The 14,685-nt window shown below is 37.5% G+C and overlaps 1 protein-coding gene across 1 annotated transcript in view; it reads left to right on the top strand.

The window, feature by feature from the left end:
• ARL8B (ADP ribosylation factor like GTPase 8B) overlaps positions 1-14,685 on the top strand; it is a 51,946-nt gene that overhangs the window by 25,717 nt on the left and 11,544 nt on the right. The window contains exons 2-3 of the mRNA XM_018038233.1: positions 12,830-12,910; positions 14,245-14,318. Of these exons, the coding sequence (XP_017893722.1) occupies positions 12,830-12,910; positions 14,245-14,318 (155 nt within the window). The remainder of the gene's footprint in view (positions 1-12,829; positions 12,911-14,244; positions 14,319-14,685) is intronic.

Raw genomic sequence — 14,685 nt, 5'->3', positions numbered from 1 at the left:
GGATGCCAAGCAAGGGAGTAGGAGGCAGGCCTCAGAGCCACTCTACTCAGTATTGAGTTAGGTTTTATTTTTTGATTTCTAAAGGAAGGAAGAACAAAGAGGCTGAGATTAATCATTGTCCTGTGACATTTCTGTGACATTCCTTAATTGTAGATTTGGGAGTCTGGTTTATGATTATCTGGCCAAATGGTCCATGGCTTGGGGGCCTGTTAGCTCATCTTGCCCTGGAGAACAACCTGAGTTTGTATGTTAGTGATGATATGTGTGATAGTAGTTTTAGGACAGTAATGATATTATCAACAATAGCAGTTTTAGTCATCCAACTCTGGTTGATTAGTGTTCAGTTAGCACAGAATTGAAGCCAGAGATTACATGAAAGGGAATAAGGTTTTGGATAGAGAGAGTAATGATAAACTTGGTAAGGGAACTTGGTTTTAGGGAGATTTGGTTGCAAGTGTGGGTTCATTGTTGGGCACTCTGTTCTGTCCATTGATATATGTGCCTATGTTTGTGCCAGCACCATAGTGTTTTGGTTACTGTAGCTTTGTAGAGTAGCTTGAAATCAGATAGTGTGACATCTCAAGCTTTGTTCTTCATTTCAAGATTGTTTTGGCTACTTGGGGTCTTTTATGTTTTCATATAGATGTTAGAATTATTTGTTCTAATTCTGTGAAAAATGTCATTGATATTTTGATAGAGGTTGCATTGAATATGTAGATAATCTTGGGTAGTATTGTTATTTTAACATTTACTCTTCCAATCCACAACCACGATATGTCCTCTTCCATCTTGTGTCATCTTCAATTTTTTTCTTTAATTAAGTTTTTTATTTTGTATTGGGGTGTAGACAGTTAACACTGTTGTGATAATTTTAGGTGGACAGCAAATATTCCATTTCTTTAATCAGTGTCTAATAGTTTTCTGAGTAAAGGTCTTTTACCTCCTTAGGCAGACTTACTCCCAGATAGTTTGTTCTTTTTGATGCAGTTGTAAATGGGATTTTCTTTTTCCTTGCTTTCTTTCTTATAGTTCATTGTTAGTGTGTAAAAACATAAAAGATATATGTATATTAACTTTGTATCCTTCATCTTTACTGAATTCTTGATGAGTTTTTTGGTGGTGTCTACTTTGGCCACCTCATGCGAAGAGCTGACTCATTGGAAAAGACTCTGATGCTGGGAGGGATTGGGGGCAGGAGGAGAAGGGGACGACAGAGGATGAGATGGCTGGATGGCATCACTGACTCGATGGACGTGAATCTGAGTGAACTCCGGGAGTTGGTGACGGACAGGGAGGCCTGGCTTGCTGCGATTCATGGGGTCGCAAAGAGTTGGACACGACTGAGCAACTGAACTGAGGATTGTTTTATATATAGTACCATGTTATATGAAACAATGATGATTTTACTTTCCAATTTGGATTCCTTCTATTTCTTTTTTCTTGTCTCTTTCTTAATGAAAAGGTATTTGTTAAAAAGGAAAGTAAAAATGAAAAAAGTAGGTGAATTGTCTAGAGACTTAACCAGTATGATAGTATGAAGGCCTGAAATGTGGAATTGCAGCTGAGCTATTTCAAATCCTGAAAGATGATTCAGTGAAAATGCTGCACTCAATATGCCAGCAAATATGGAAAACTCAGCAGTGGCCACAGGACTGGAAAAGGTCAGTTTTCATTCCAATCTAAAAAGAAAGGCAATGCCAAAGAATGCTCAAACTGCCACACAGTTACACTCATCTCACACGCTAGCAAACTAATTCTCCAAGCTAGGTTTCAATAGTACGTGAACTGAGAACTTCCATACATTCAAGCTGGATTTAGAAAAGGCAGAGGAACCAGAGATCAAATTGCCAACATCCGTTGGATCATAGAAAAAGCAAGAGAGTTCCAAAAAAAACATCTACTTCTGCTTCACTGACTACGCCAAAGCCTTTGACTGTGTGGAACACAACAAACTTTGGAAAATTCTTTAAGAGATGGGAATACCAGACCACCTTACCTGTCTCTGAGAAGTCCTTATGCAGGTCAAGAAGCAACAGTTAGAACTGAACATGGAACGACAGACTGCTTCCAAATTGGGAAAGGAGTACATAAAGGCTGTGTATTGTCACCCTGCTTATTTAACTTACATGCAGAGTACATCATGAGAAATGCTGGGTTGTATGAAGCACAGGCTAGAATCAAGATTGCAGGGAGAAATATCAATAGCCTCAGGTATGCAGATGACACCACCCTTATGGCAGAAAGTGAAGAGGAACTGAAGAGCCTCTTGAAAATGAAACAGGAGAGTGAAAAAGCTGGCTTCAAAAAAAATGAAGATCATGGCATCTGGTCCCATCACTTCATGGCAGATAGATGGGGAAACAATGGAAACAGTGACGGACTTTAGTTTCTTGGGTTACAAATTACCTCAGATAGTGACTGCAGCCATGAAGTTAAAAGACACTTGCTCCTTGGAAGAAAAGCTATGACCAACCTAAACAGCATATTAAAAAACAGAGACATTACTTTGCCAGCAAAGGTTCGTCTAGTCAAAGCTATAGTTTTTTCAGTAGTCATGTATGGATGTGAGAGTTGGACCATAAAGAAAGCTGAGCACCAGAGAACTGATGCTTTTGAGCTGTGCTGTTGGAGAAGACGCTTGAGAGTCCCTTGGACTGCAAGGAGATCCAACCAGTCCATCCTAAAGGAAATCAGTCCTGAATATTCATTGGAAGGACTGATCCTGAAGCTGAAGCTCCAGTACTTTGGCCACCTGATGCCGAGAGCTGATGCATTGGCAAAGACCCTGATGCTGGGGAGGATTGAAGGTAGGAGGAGAAGGGGACGACAGAGGATGAGAAGGTTGGATGGCATCACTGACTTGATGGACATGAATTTGAGCCAGCTCCGGAATTGGTTGATGGACAGGGAGCCCTGGTGTGGTGCAGTCCATGGGGTCACAAAGAGTTGGGTGTGACTGAAGTGAACCGAACTGATGCTAATCCCCACCCCCACCCCCGACCCTCACGCTTCTGACTTTAGAATCTGCTTGATCCCACATGTGTAGATTATGTAGGATAATCTTTTTTTTATGTAAAGATACAAGTGTATTTTACAGATGTATAGTGGACTGTTGATGTTCATGGGAGAAATACATCCAGACATTAATGACTTGACAAGTTAGCAAATTGTGTATATGCTAAAGCTCTCCAGCACAGATTTCTTTGGGAGCCCTTTTTTCACATTGTTGTTATATCATCAGAATTTCTGACTGAGTGAAAAATGCTGCACTGTGACGTGGGGTTGCCCAGTGGTTGACTAGGATGCTCACTGTCAAATTGTTCTACAAACAAGTTGAGTTTTCTTCAGCAGTTCTTTGGAGATACTGTGTTGGCACAAAAGTTCTTTTAAGTTTTTCCGTAAGATGGTAATAGTACAAGACCCTGAACGAACTTTTTGACCAACCCAGTAGATGTGTAAAACCATTACTAATGTGCTGTTAATACAAGTTATGATGGAAATTATGATGGATATACGAAATAGTAGTTAGAGACTTTTTGAAATGAATTTTCTTCAGGAATGAAGGTTTTCAGGCTCCTAATAGAAGTTGTGGGTTTGAGGACATTTTAATCCTCAGGAATTGTCTTTGTAAAGGAGATTGCTGCAGAGTACTGTCTTGTTATTAGCAGTGCTAGTGGTAAAGGACCCGCCTGCTGATGCAGGAATCATAATGAGATGTGGGTTTAATCCATGAGTTGGGAAGATCCCCTGCAGGAGGGCATGGCAACCCACTCCAGTATTCTTGCCTGGGAAATCCCATGGACAGAAAATCCTGGTGGGTTACAGTCCATAAGGTCACAAAGAATTGGTCATGACTGAGCAGCTAAACAACAGCAGCGGCTCGTTTGGACCATAAAGAAGGGAGTGAACAGTCATAGGTGTTTGTGAATCAGGAGAGCCCAGATCCATTATCTGTGTCCGCTGCTGCTGATTGGATCATCTATGCAGCAGAGTTTTGGAACTGGCTTGCCTCCATCAGAACATCCAGACCAGAGTTCATAAATACCTCATTTATGTGGATAAGACAGATGAAGGGAAGAAGAGCACAACACTCACTGTGCCCAGGTGGAAGCCGCTGCCAGTCAGTTGGAGTTGGCAGAGCAGATGGAAAATATTGACATCTAGAGCAGAGTCTACACAGGGGACTTGCCCATGCCAGATCCTAAGGATGCTTTTATCTTTTTGGCTAGTGTTTTTGAAGAGTGAGAAGCTTTTTTGACTGTTGTTGAAAATTTTGTTCTTTTTTGAAGGATAACATTATAAGTTTATGACTTTGCTGAAGGTTTTTATTACTTGATTTGCTTCAGAAAAATAACTTAGGAGTTTAGTTTATTTGGAGTGATAGCTCTTTTTCAGAATTTGGGCCATTTGAAGATGAGAGGCCGTAATTGACCAGGCCCCTAAGAAACCTGAAATCTGAAAATTTTGCTTGCTACTTAATTTTGTTTGGTAAGGACTGAAGGGAATCCCTCCATCTTAAAACAAACTGAAGTCAGAACCAACTGGGATTTTGAGAGATATTCTTTGGTTAGTAAGATTTAACTCTCAAATGAAGCTTAAATATGTCCTTTTAAACTGATGTCCTGTGGGAAGGAATTATGTCTGTAGTTGGAAGTAATTCTGGGTTTGCACTTAAAACTGAAAACAAATTACAGTTTTTTGGAAATTAAGGAAAATTGTCCAAAGATTTCTAAAAAGAAAATGAACATGATATGATCCTTGAAATACAGCTATAGTGAATGATTGTTACTTTTTCTAGCCCCTTAAAAAAAGATAGCCTCAGATATGACATACGTGCTCACAGTGGAATCTATGAAGTGCTGAGAAAGAAGAGAAGAAGGGTATGTATTAAGTGAGATAGTTTTCACCCAGACTAAGAGGAACTTAGACTTGGGAGAGCGCATTGTGTTTAATTCATTTCCCAGCTTATACATAAATATTAAAATACAGAAAATCAGAGTAGATTTTAAAATGCCAATTTCAAAGCCTAGAGCTTTTCCTTTATATAGAAATGATTAAATATGGATTTTTCTATTAGAAGACATTTGTAAGTCAGTATCCTTTTAGAACATTGAAGGACAGAACTAGATAAGCAATGATTTGTTCCTGAACTAGTTGTCATAATTTCTTAAGGTTGAATCTGTTCATGAGTTTCACTAATATAATAGTAGGAAATTTATTTTTTTAATTCTAGATGTGTCCTAGATATGATACACAAGAAGGTGATATTTGATTATCCTGTTTAAGAAATCTTTCTTTGGAAACAATTTCAAATTTACAGAAAATTTGCGGGAATCAAAAGCACTCCAAGAAGCATTTATATGCCCTTTGTTGAGGCCAGACATCCCCCTCATTCGCTGTAGCATTCGCGTGCTGTGCATGTCACCCTATAGGAGTAAGACCTGTATGCCATGCCCGTTGTTCCGAAATGTTGACATTTGTATTTTCTGAGTTTAGGAATATTCTCTTACATGACTAATTTAGTTGCCAACTTTATTATGTTTTAAAAAAATTGATGTCTCATAGATGTTATCTATCACTATTTTGTCAGTTGAGCCAGTAATGTTGTTGATAGTTTTTTTTGCTCCCCAGTAGAGGATCCCGTCTAGGGTCAGGTACTGCATTTAGACATCATGTCTCTTTAGCACCTTCTGTCTAGCCTGAAACATTTTAGAGTTTTGATCTTTTATGACATTGGCATCTTTGAAACTCCTCCTCTCCCCCTGCCTTTTAAATAGAATGTTCCTCTGTTTGGGGTCAGTCTGATGTTTCTTCATGATTAGATTTAGTTTGTGCCTTCTCAGTTGAAATACATGGAGGGATGTTGTGTTCATGGTAATACTTCTGTGGGCACATGAAGCCCATTTGAGAAGTCCATGTGAAGTCAAGATTTTGTCTTGATTTCTTCGTTGTATAATTTCTTGTTTTTCCCTCTGCAGCTGATAAGTGGTTTGTGAGGTATACTTTAAGACCATTTAAGGAATGGAAATACCTTATTCCTCATCAAAACGTTCTCCTAGATATACCTTTCATTTTAAATAATTCCGGCAGAAGTGGATTGCCATTCTTTTTTTTAAACTACTGTAATTTGAAATGTAAGAGTAATATTATTAGCAGTAATTTCACTAATTAGTGAAATATAAGAACCATAATAATGATACAAACTAGGAAAATGGGTATTAGTGATAAGAATTTTCCAATTAAACGTTCTTGGAAAGAAAAGTGAATTACTTGTATATTTATTTGCTTTATCTTCTCATTTGTCAAATGTGTAAATTTTGGCAATTTAAACGATTTGTGTCATAGTTAATGTTGTTTAAAAAGAGAGAAGACTGCTCTGCTTAGCATGTGAAAGTGATTTCTTCTCGCTGAGAGGAGAAATGTAGTCTGGGTCTCTTGTTTTTGCTCCTTATTTCACTCTGTCTCTACAAAGTATCTTGATAACTAAAGCCTTAAAAAATAAGAAGATTCTTAGAGAAAAACCTGTGAGAGATTTGTCAAAGCAGGTATTTTTCCACTTGTGTTTAAAGTTATTGAATTGGATCAGACTGCTACTACAGAGAAACAGATCAAGCGGAGCGAAACTTCTCCCATGTTGTTCCCAGCTTGATTTCTGCATTTGTCCATTTCTGAGAGCAATTGTAAAACCGAATCTGTTGCATTGGGAATCTCTATTTTAAAGCACTGAAGTCTGGGTATTTCACTGTGTTCTCACAAGTGTCAGATACCGTGGTATATGAGCAGCCAGGGCTTGCATGGTGCATTTCTACCTTAATCTGGATACAAAGAATAAACATCTTCCCCATTCTTACTGTCAGTGAAGTGTCCTTTCACTAGTACAGGTCCTCTGCCTCCTGTTTCTGCCTTCCTGGAGTTAACTATTACCTTGGTTCTTCTCTTTCCTTTTCTTTTTGCCTTACTCCTGTGATGCACAGTAATAAATTGAGGTAAGCTCTGTGTACTGGAGTTGACACAAGTGAACTTTATGGGACAATGTCTGCTTTTAGCCTTTGGTATACTAATGGTTTTGTGGGGAGAAAAAGTCACATTTTTCCTACTCTTGAAGGCATTCATCACTTAACTATATTTTATTCAATTTTAATTTTTTTTAACACCAAGAACATTTTATATTGGGTTATAGCTGGTTCACAGTGTTGAGGTAGTTTCACTTGAACAGCGAAGGGACTTAACTATCCATGTACATGTATCCATTCTCCTCCAAAACCCCTCCAATCCTCAGTTACATAACACTGAGGAGAGATCCTTCTGCTATACAGTAGGTCTTTGTTGGCTATCCATTGTAAATATAGCAGTATATTTTAAATGAGAGGCCTGTGAAGAAGCATAAAATAAAAAGCAAAGACATTACTTTGCCAACAAAGGTCTGTCTAGTCAAGGTTATGGTTTTTCCAGTAGTCATGTATTGATGTGAGAGTTGGACCATAAAGAAGGCTGAGCGCCAAAGAACTGATACTTTAGAACTGTGGTGTTGGAGAAGACTCTTGAGAGTCCCTTGGACTGAAAGGAGATCAAACCAGTCAATCCTCAAGGTTATCAACCCTAAATATTCATTGGAGGGACTGATGCTTAAGCTGAAGCTCCAGTACTTTGGCCACGTGATGCAAATAACTGATTCATGAAAAAGACTGATGCTGGGAAAGACTGAAAGCGGGAGGAGAAGGGGACGACAGAGGATCACATGGTTGGATGACATCACCGACTCGATGGATATGAGTTTGAGCAAGCTCTGGGAGTTGGTGATGGTCAGGGCAGCCTGGCGTGCTGCAGTCCATGGGGTCTTAAAGAGTTAGATACAACTGAGCAACTGAACTGAATTGAACTGATGAATAAACATAAAACCATAAATGCTAGAGCTGTAAGTGATTTTGGAGATAGTCTTCCAATTTCCTTTTCTTCTGGTAAGATAGCTTAATCCTGCAGGTAAGATGACTTGTGTGTGGTTAGTAATTAGTGTAACTGGTATTTTACCATCTTATTTTGCTTCAAATTTATTTCGTCCCAGCCAAACAAATTCCAGAGATACAACCTTGTGACTCTAGGTGTGCATAGTAGCTGCAGTTTCATCCATTGTCCCAGAATCACTGTGAGTGCCACTCATGATCTTGAATTTGTGTTAAGTGAAGATCAGTTTATATTTGATATGCTATTTAAGAAGACAGGTATGAAAGCATCTTTTTATTTCTCTTTACAGATCTTAAAAATAATGTGACTTTGAGCAAATGGCTTAACCTGTCATTGCCTTGGTTTTCTCATCTGAAAAATGAGGATATTGCTAAATATTTCATAGGATTGTTATAAGGATTAAGTAAGTTAATATTGATTAATATTTACTGAGTATTTAGAACAATGCTTCATGCTATTTAAGTATTTGTTAAAATAAAGAGCATGATACACAATTAAGTAGTATTTTTAAAACATCTACTTGTTTCTTACATTGCTAGTCTCAGTTTAGTGGTGTTTTGACAGCATAGAAATAAATTCTGTTATTTAGAGCACAGCTGCCAACTGAGTGGCTTAGTCATTCAGCACAAGCTTTGAAAAGTGACAATTAAGATTTGACACTAAGAAAGAAGTAGAAAATGCTTCCAAATCTATAAGTTGTTATTCCACAAAATCCATTCATCAAAGCCAACAAATGTTTTTTGAACATTGTGCTGTACTCAGGACATTTGGAATAAAAAACCCAAAGATGTGATTACCTAATTTTCAGCCTTTGCAGGTTATCAGTGGCAGGTGAGTGAGGGAAACTATGGTTAACATCTGCCAGCAGTGAGAAGTAATGGTGAAGAAAGAGATGAGCAGCTAAGACAGCTCAGGGTCAGATGAGTACACTGCAGCCCCTACATCATGATCGTTAATCGTGCAATTTTACTGTCAGAAGGGCCCTTGAGGATTATGGAGTTTAGTTTTCTTGTTTTACAATTGGTAAAATTACCCTGAAACACCAAGAACACATTCAGTCATATTCCAAGGATTGTGAAAAGTTAGCCAAGTATGTACTGCACTTTAGAAAGCTTTGTGTACAAGCTGTTTTAGAAGTTTTGGTACCTAAAAACTTCAGCACCGATTTCTGCCTGCCTCATTAGGTATAGCTTCTTTTCCTAATGATACCAAATAAATGAGGCATTATCTCAGACCTCTCCTCAGATATTCATTAATTAAAGCCTATTATAATTCACAATGGTGAACTTTAAGAAAAATAATCAACCACTGTTGAGCAGTGTGACCTTGGTAATTTATTTCCTGTTCCATAAAATGATAATGATTGCCTTCATTTGCATCACACAATCTTTTTATAATTGTAAAATCCACAAGATATAAGATTTACCATCTTAACTATTAAGTGTATAATTCAGTACTAATAAGTACATTCACATTTCTGTGTAGCCATCACCACTCTCCATCTGTAGGACTTTTTATCTACCCAGCCTGAAATCCCATACCCACTAAGCATTAACTCCGTTTCCACCGCTCTAGCCTTTGGCAACTACCATTCTACTTTCTGTCTTTATGGATTTAACTACTGTAGGTTTCTCATAGAAAGAGAATCATGAAGCTTTTGTCTTTTTTGTGCCTGGCTTGCTTCACTTGGCACAGTGTCCTCAAGGTTCCTCCGTGGTGTAGGATGAATAAGGTTTTAAGGCTGAGCAGTGTTACATTGTAGGAGTAGACCACACTTTGTTTCTCTGTGCGTCATCAGATGGACTCTCAGGTAGCTTCCGCATTTTGGCTGTTGTGAATAATGCTGTGAGCATGGTTGTATAAATATCTCAAATTCCTACTTTCAGTTATTTTGGGTGTATACTCAGAACTGGAATTGCTGGATCATGTGGCAATTCTGTTTTTAGTTTTTTGAGGAACTGCCATATTGTTTTCATTCTCCCACCCCTGACAACTACTGATATTTTTATTTACTGTTTTCTCTTTTTCATATCGTATTGTTGGAATCATGCAGTATGTAGTCTTGCCACATTGGGTCTTTCATTAAATATGCATTTAAGGTTCCTCCATGTTCTTTGTGACTTAGTTGCTCATTTCTTTCTAGTATTGAATAATACTATATTGTCTGGATGTACGGGTCTTATCTGTTCACTTACTGAAGGGCATCTTGGTTGTTTTAGGTTTTAGCAATTATAAACAATGATGCTGTAATCATTTAATGTGTGGATTTTTGTGTGGACTTAAGTATTCAAGCCCTTTTGGTAAATACCAAGGAGTGTGATTGCTGGGTTGTATGGTAAGAGTACGTTTGGTTTTGTAAAATACTGTCAGCTGTCTGCTAAAGTGGCTACACCATTCTGCAAACCTATCAGCAGTGACTGAGAGTTCCTCTTGCTCCACATCCTCATCTGCGTTTGGTGTTATCAAGAAATACCAGATTTGGGCCACTCTAAATGGTTTGCAGTGGTATCCCGTTGTTCTGAATTGCATTTTCTTAGTGACATATGATGTGGCACGCCTTTTCGTGTGCTTCTTTGCCATCTGTGTATCTCCTTTGGTGAGATCTTTGGCTCATTTTAGTTGGATTGTTTTCATATTGTTGAGTTTTAACAGTTCTATTGTACATTTCCAGTAATCTTTATCAGATGTCTTTTGCAAATATTTCTCCTCTACTCTGTGGCTTGTTTTGAGTCTCTTTGACATTGTGTCTTGCAGAACAGAAGTGTTAATGAAGTTATTAGCTTATTTCCTTTATAGAGCATGCCTTTGATGTTAGCTTTGCCCATGTTTTCCCTGGTGGCTCAGAGGTTAAAGCGTCTGCCTGCAGTGTGGGAGACCTGGGTTCGATCCCTGGGTCGGGAAGATCCCCTGGAGAAGGAAATGGCAACCCACTCAAGTATTCTTGCCTGGAGAATCCCATGGACAGAAGAGCCTGGTGGGCTACCATCCACGGGGTCGCAAAGAGTCGGACACGACTGAGTGATTTCACTTCACTTGCCCATGTTTTAATCAGGTTTTGTCATGGCTAGTTTTGATATATGTAGTTTTGATATCACAACTAAATCTTCACGTATAAATCATATATGTGAAAGTTCTGAAAATTATACTGTTTCACAGGTGTAAATAAAATAGTGATTATGGTTGTGTTAACATTTTTTCCGAAATTAGCCCAAATGCCACTGAACAGTAGGGGAAAAGAAAAAGAAGTAGAACATTTTGGGGGTTATGTAGAGGAAATTAGCTTGTGAAATTGGAATTCATTGTGCTCAGTACTTGTAGACATTTTGAAATGAATGTGTGGCTAACAATTGGCCGACGTTAGGGACTTTCAAATAGTCCCATTTGTTTAACAAGCCCTGTGTTGATATAGTTTATATTCCCAAGTCAGATCATTTGAGAAATATTTCGCAAAATACATAATATATAAAATCAGTATTAATGTGACTCATTAGGTATACTTCACTGGAGGATATAAAGAATGGTTTGAGTGGACAGACATATGTGCTTGGGTGGACAGGCTTGGTTCCATATCAAGAGCTGATAAAAGACAGCCAGTATTGTAACAGAAATAATTACTTTCTAAAGTTTATTTCAAATGTGAGCAATGAACCACATTTCTAAACATTCCAAATTCTTGATCTGCTATTTAGAATAATATATAGATAAGCTACAGTAATTCGTGTAATCCTAATTTATTTCCAATTGGAAAAAAAAAGACTAATGGAAAAGAATTGAGGACTCAGTTATAGAACTGCCACTATATGAAATTTGCCATTTCACATCAATCTAGTCAGGAAAGTGTGGGTTTATAGATCCACTTGTAAAATGGACCTTTGTTACATTGTGTAATCAAATTCCAGATGGATAAACATTTAAAAATATAAATAGTATTAGAAGATACTTAATTTTGGTCTCTGACAAGAAGGTCAGAAACCAAAAAGAGAATGGAGTTGAATAGAATCCTACATAAAAGGAGGATCATCTTTATGAAAAAACATTTTGTAAGCATTATTAAAAAGCTGACTCAGAAGAGCAACAGTGAATTTTAACAGTATTGTCAATATAATTTCAGTGCTACAGATAGAAAACTTTGACCATTTGCTTCTGATTTACTTCTACCTTGTAAAAAAATGTATGTATAGGTGGAGGAAGTTTACACAACAGATTTCTTAAGTAGTTGTACAGTATTTTTCTTAAACTTAAAAATATGTAAAATTTGCATTAGTTTCAAAAATATCTTTAAAAGGAGAATGTGAATGAAAAAAAAATGCATCTCTTCAGAACCTGTGGCTATCAGGAGTATCTTCTTAAGGTTACCATCACTGAAAAATAGTTACTTGCTTAGCGCTGAAGAATTGATGCTTTTGAACTGTGGTGTTGGAGAAGACTCTTGAGAGTCCCTTGGACTGCAAGGAGATCCAACCAGTCCATTCTAAAGGAGATCAGCCCTGGGTGTTCTTTGGAAGGAATGATGCTACAGCTGAAACTCCAGTACTTTGGCCACCTCATGTGAAGAGTTGACTCATTGGAAAAGACTCTGATGCTGGGAGGGATTGGGGGCAGGAGGAGAAGGGGACGACAGAGGATGAGATGGCTGGATGGCATCACCGACTCGATAGGCGTGGGTTTGAGTGAACTTCAGGAGATGGTGGTGGACAGGGAGGCCTGGTGTGCTGCGATTCATGGGGTCACAAGGAGTTGGACACGACTGAGCGACTGAACTGAACTGAATATGGGTACAGAAGTAAAGTTGATGTGAAAGGTTATACAGTGTTGCAGTTTTAATAAGTAACTATTAGTCTAACTTCAAATGTTTTCTTTCATTCAGTCAGGTCAGTTCAGTGAAGATATGATACCTACAGTGGGCTTCAACATGAGAAAAGTAACTAAAGGTAACGTCACAATAAAGGTACGTCAGCTGCTTGCTGTACTTGATGTAAATTGTTAATAGCACATACAAATTAGGAATTTTTCTGTTTGTTTCTTTGGTTTTTACATGAGTATTGGCAGTTCTTAATTGGGCATGTTCCAAAAGAGTGTAAATTAATTTTTTTCCTTCTTTCTCTAATGGATAAAAATGTTTAAGTGTTGAAATGTTCAGTCTCATGAAAAACTTTACATATGGGTTGGCAAAAGTAATATTTGGGATTTAGATGTTCCTAGGAAAGAAAAATCCCATCTTCAGAGTGTTTGGAATGTAATATTGCATATATTTCATGAATAATTTATGTTGAAAGAGAGTAACTGTTTATAATATTGGTAATTTAGTATTGTATTTATGGTAGCAAATACGGTAACCTAGTTTTCCTTTCTTTACTACTAAGCCCCAAAATTGAAACTTTAAAACAGTAAAAAGTTAATTAGTGTAACATAATTTTGTTTCTAGAATAAGTTTGATAGGTTTGTGTTGTGGACTGTTGGACCGGTTTTTAATTTATTTTTATTATTTTTGACTCCTTTGTTCATGTGGGGAGTTTTGCTTCTATAGCCTGAACCCTTATGGCCGTTTTACCCAGTTCTTGTGGCTCACAGAAGCTGTTTACTAAATTCTTTCTGTAGCTTATCTAATGAAGCTTCTGATGTCTCATGTGTATGTCATTATGGATGCATCCAGTGTCTGTAGCTAAATTGGAAGCCTTTTGAAGATAAACATCATGACTTAAGACCTTTACATAGCCCTACAGAGTAGCCATAATAGTGAAATGACTATAGTTGGTGGTTTTCATATGGATAAAATAATTTTATATAAGAAAAGCACCTAGGTAGGAATATTTTCTATGTTACATACAGAATAATTTAAAATGATTACTTTCTAATATATATACCCCATTAGACAATTAAACTTTAATAGATTCTGAATGAAGAGTTTTTTTTTTTCTCTTGGACTTCAAATGTGGATGATGTGTAATCATGCAGATTCTAAGAGTACTATTTTTTTAAAAATTGGTTTTCAGTATTGGAAATCTATTGGTTAACAGGCAAAGAAAGTATTGCCCCAAAATGAAATCTTTGCTTAGGCAGCACCTATTAGATCTAATGTAAATGTATTAAATACGAACTTCAAGTTCAGAAATGTCCCCAGGAACTTCCAGGTGAAGAGCTCAAATTTTTCCAAAGCAGTTTGGCTCTAACATTGTGGAGCTGAGCATATCTGCCTCAATTTTTTCCCTTCTATCTGCCGCTTTTTTCATCACTGTGTTATTTGGAACATTGTTATTAAGATTTGTCTATCTTGATTTGAAGATTTGGGACATAGGAGGACAACCCCGCTTCCGGAGCATGTGGGAACGGTACTGCAGAGGAGTCAATGCTATTGTGTAAGCTGCCTCCCTTCCACCCCCACGCCCCGTCCCCTATTCCCCCTTATAGTCAGTTTAGGTTTCAAGGGAATAAGTCATTTTTCATACTTTCAAAGGCTTAACTTCTAGTTCTGGCAGTAAAGTCATTTTTAGGTATTTTCTTATTATAATTTCCCAGTAACATCAGACTTTAGAAAAAGAAATCATCAAATGAGTGGTGGTGTTTTTTTTCCTCTATGTTGCTAAGAGCTAATGGATATACATGTTTTACTGTCATGTCTTAGCCCCCTAAAGAACAGTCTATTTCTTTGCTTATTTTATTGATGTATAGTTGCTTAACAGTATTAGTTTCAGGTGTACAGCATAGTGATTAAGTATTTTTGCA

The sequence above is a fragment of the Capra hircus genome, chromosome 22, assembly GCF_001704415.2.
Source record: "Capra hircus breed San Clemente chromosome 22, ASM170441v1, whole genome shotgun sequence".
NCBI classification, from domain to species: domain Eukaryota; kingdom Metazoa; phylum Chordata; class Mammalia; order Artiodactyla; family Bovidae; genus Capra; species Capra hircus.
The sequence above is the reverse complement of the archived record's forward strand: the minus strand, read 5'-3'. Positions and strand labels throughout refer to the sequence as shown.